General features: G+C 41.4%; 1 protein-coding gene across 1 annotated transcript; it reads right to left on the bottom strand.

The window, feature by feature from the left end:
• Positions 1-1127: 1127 nt before the first annotated feature.
• Positions 1128-2258, bottom strand: LOC118589902 (olfactory receptor 10-like). The gene has a single exon (XM_036197589.1). It carries the CDS (start codon positions 2046-2048, stop codon positions 1128-1130), a length of 921 nt encoding a protein of 306 aa, XP_036053482.1. The 5' UTR covers positions 2049-2258.
• Positions 2259-2879: the final 621 nt, after the last annotated feature.

Genomic DNA, 2879 nt, shown 5'->3' with positions numbered 1-2879 from the left:
TAACCTAATTTCCTCTCCTGATACTTTGCCCATTGATGCAAGTAGAGCATGAAAGTCCCTTAAAACACTGCATTAAATTGGACTCTCATTTTCCATCTAGTGATTTTTCTTTATGTATCTGGATGCTCTGATATTGAATACATGCATTTTGAGTCACTTCCTTGTGCTAAATTGCCTCTTTCATCATGACTTGTCATTACAAAGTAAAAGAATTACTCATTCTTTTTCATTTCTGGAGGCATTGTCTTGCACTTTCTGTTTTCCCATCTCAGCCACTCATGTGCTGGGATCACATGCATACACCACCATGCCTGCTGTGCATCACATACCTTAGTCTTCCTCTTTCTTCTCATGTTCTTAGAAGAAGCAAGTTTCTCAAAGAAGGATATGTTTGGGTCTCTTAAATATATATTTTTATCCATTCAATAATAAGCATTCATTGTCATCAGTAACAACAGTAACTACGGATAACCATTAATAACTGTCTTGTGTTATCGTTCTTTTCTCTCACTGTCTCTCATGCTCACACTTGTTCTTCATTGATTTACTGTGGTTTATTATCTTCAGAAGTTTTTGTACACAAGTCTGTGGTTGCCATGAACCTTAAGACACATCTTTTGATTAGGACAAACTATTCTGATGTGAGAGTAATATGACATAAACATGAAGATAAGAAAAACGAAAGGAAACATACTAACATAAAACAACACACATTTTGAATCTTTCCTGCTGTAATTTACATATTTTATATTGCTTATTTCTTAGTGTGGTATTTCTTTTTAGTTGTTTTGTATTTCAGTCTTTATAGAGATGTGGTTGGCTTATGTACTGTTTATGATACTAGAGCATTCTGAAACTTTATAATTATTCTTAGCTATGAGATTAATAACTTCCAAATGTTTTCTTTTAAGAATGTCTATTTTTTTTAAGAACACCATTAAAAAATAATACAATTCTTGTTTGAAAGTCCCTACAGAAATATATTCAGTTAGACTCACCCCCACCTCAGAAAATTCTTTATGTATCACTTCTAAGGGAAAGTATGTTGGGCACAGAATTCTTGACAGTGTGAGAGATACTGTATGATATTTTATCCAGACACCTTCATCCTCTTATTCCTAGTCCATTCATTTCCCAAGCACCTTCCACAGAGCCCCCTTCACATCCTTGTTCCTCAGGGTATAAATCAGAGGGTTCAGCATAGGAGTAACTATAGTATAAAAAAGGGCAACAAACTTTCCTTCACTCTCAGAATACCCGTGGACAGGTTGGAGATACGTGTACATGGCTGAACCATAAAAAAGGCAAACCACCATGAGGTGGGACCCACAAGTCCCCAGAGCCTTTCTGCGCCCAGCCACTGACTTCATCTTCAGCACCACATGAGCAATGTGTGCATAGGTCCCTAAAATTAGTGTTACAGGACAGGCCAACATTATAACTCCAGCCACAAACAAGTTGTCCTCTATTCCCTCTGTGTCCTCACAAGCTAGCTTCAGGAGAACAAGCATATCACAGAAGAAGTGGTTCAGGTGATGGCCACAGAGAGGTATGGTCATGATGAGGCAAGTCTGAGTCAGGGAGATTGCAAGGCCTCCCACCCAGGAGGAGATGGCCAATGCCTGGCAGAGAAGGGAGTGCATAATGCTAGTGTAGTGTAGTGGATGGCACACAGCGGCATAGCGGTCAAAAGCCATTACCACAAGGAGCACACACTCAGTTCCCCCCAACAAGAGCACTGTGAAGAACTGGGTCATGCACCCAGCATAGCTCATGGTCTTGTCAAATCCAGAAATATTGACAAGAAGCTGGGGCACAGTGCTGGTGGTGTAGCAGAGGTCCAGGAAAGAGAGGTTGTTGAGGAAGAAGTACATTGGCGTCTGTAGCCGACGATCCATTCGTGAGATTGTGATGATGGTGGAGTTGCCAAAGATGGTTAGGAAGTAGAAAATTAAAATGAAGATAAAAAAGATGTGCTCTAGTTGAGGCCAATCTGAGAAGCCTATTAAAATGAAGCCACCTTCCAGGCTGGTGTTGAAACTTTCCATAGCCCTTCACCTTCACAAAACAGAAGACAATTCAATGCTTGCTATCATAGGGGGCACTCTGAAATCACTTGAGCCCACAGAGTCACTCAAAGCTGTAGGAATCCTTCCTTCTGGTCTATCTCCTGTTGACTCTCTGCCTAGGTGTCACAGGCTGAAGACCCAAAGAGTCCTTGTTCTAAACCTGCAGTCAGATTGGATTCCAGGAACCACAGGACCTACAAGCAGGATAGATTATCACCCAATTGTCTAAAGTGGATTGGCTACACTGTGCAGCACATCATCTGATAGGAACCAGTGATACACACTGTGACAATGAAAGCCATTACCATAAGGAGCACATACTCAGTTCCACACAGCAATAGTGCTATGAAGAGCTGAGCTATATACCCAGCACAGCTGATAGTCTGATCAACTTGGGAAAGGTTGTCAGGAGCTGGGGCACAGTGCTACTAGTGAAGCAGAGGTCTGGGAAGGAGAGGTGCTCAGGGAAGAAGCACATGGATGCTTGCCATTGAAGGTTCAGTGAGCAAAAGCAATGATGGTGGTGTTGCTACCGAGGCTTAGAGAGTAGAAAGTGGAAATGAAGATGAGGAGGATAAGTTCCAGTTAAGGCTAATCCGAGAAGGCTTCTAATACCAGTTCGAAGCCTTCTAAGCTGAGATTGAAACTACCCATAGCCCCCTACTTTCACAAACTTCAGAAGACAGTGAAATGATTCCTATTGTAAAAGGCACTTAGATGCTCCTTTTGCTAAAGTGAGTTGATTTCTCACTTTGCTCCACAAAGCAATTAAAGCTAGATGAAAGCCTTGCATGTTTGCCATCTTTCTGC

Source organism: Onychomys torridus, chromosome 8, assembly GCF_903995425.1.
Source record: "Onychomys torridus chromosome 8, mOncTor1.1, whole genome shotgun sequence".
NCBI classification, from domain to species: Eukaryota; Metazoa; Chordata; class Mammalia; order Rodentia; family Cricetidae; genus Onychomys; species Onychomys torridus.
This window is presented reverse-complemented; position numbering and strand designations above follow the sequence as displayed.

Coding starts and splice junctions, on each gene's coding strand:
- LOC118589902 (XM_036197589.1), bottom strand. CDS start 2,048: ATGGAAAGTTTCAACACCAGCCTGGAAGGTGGCTTCATTTTAATAGGC.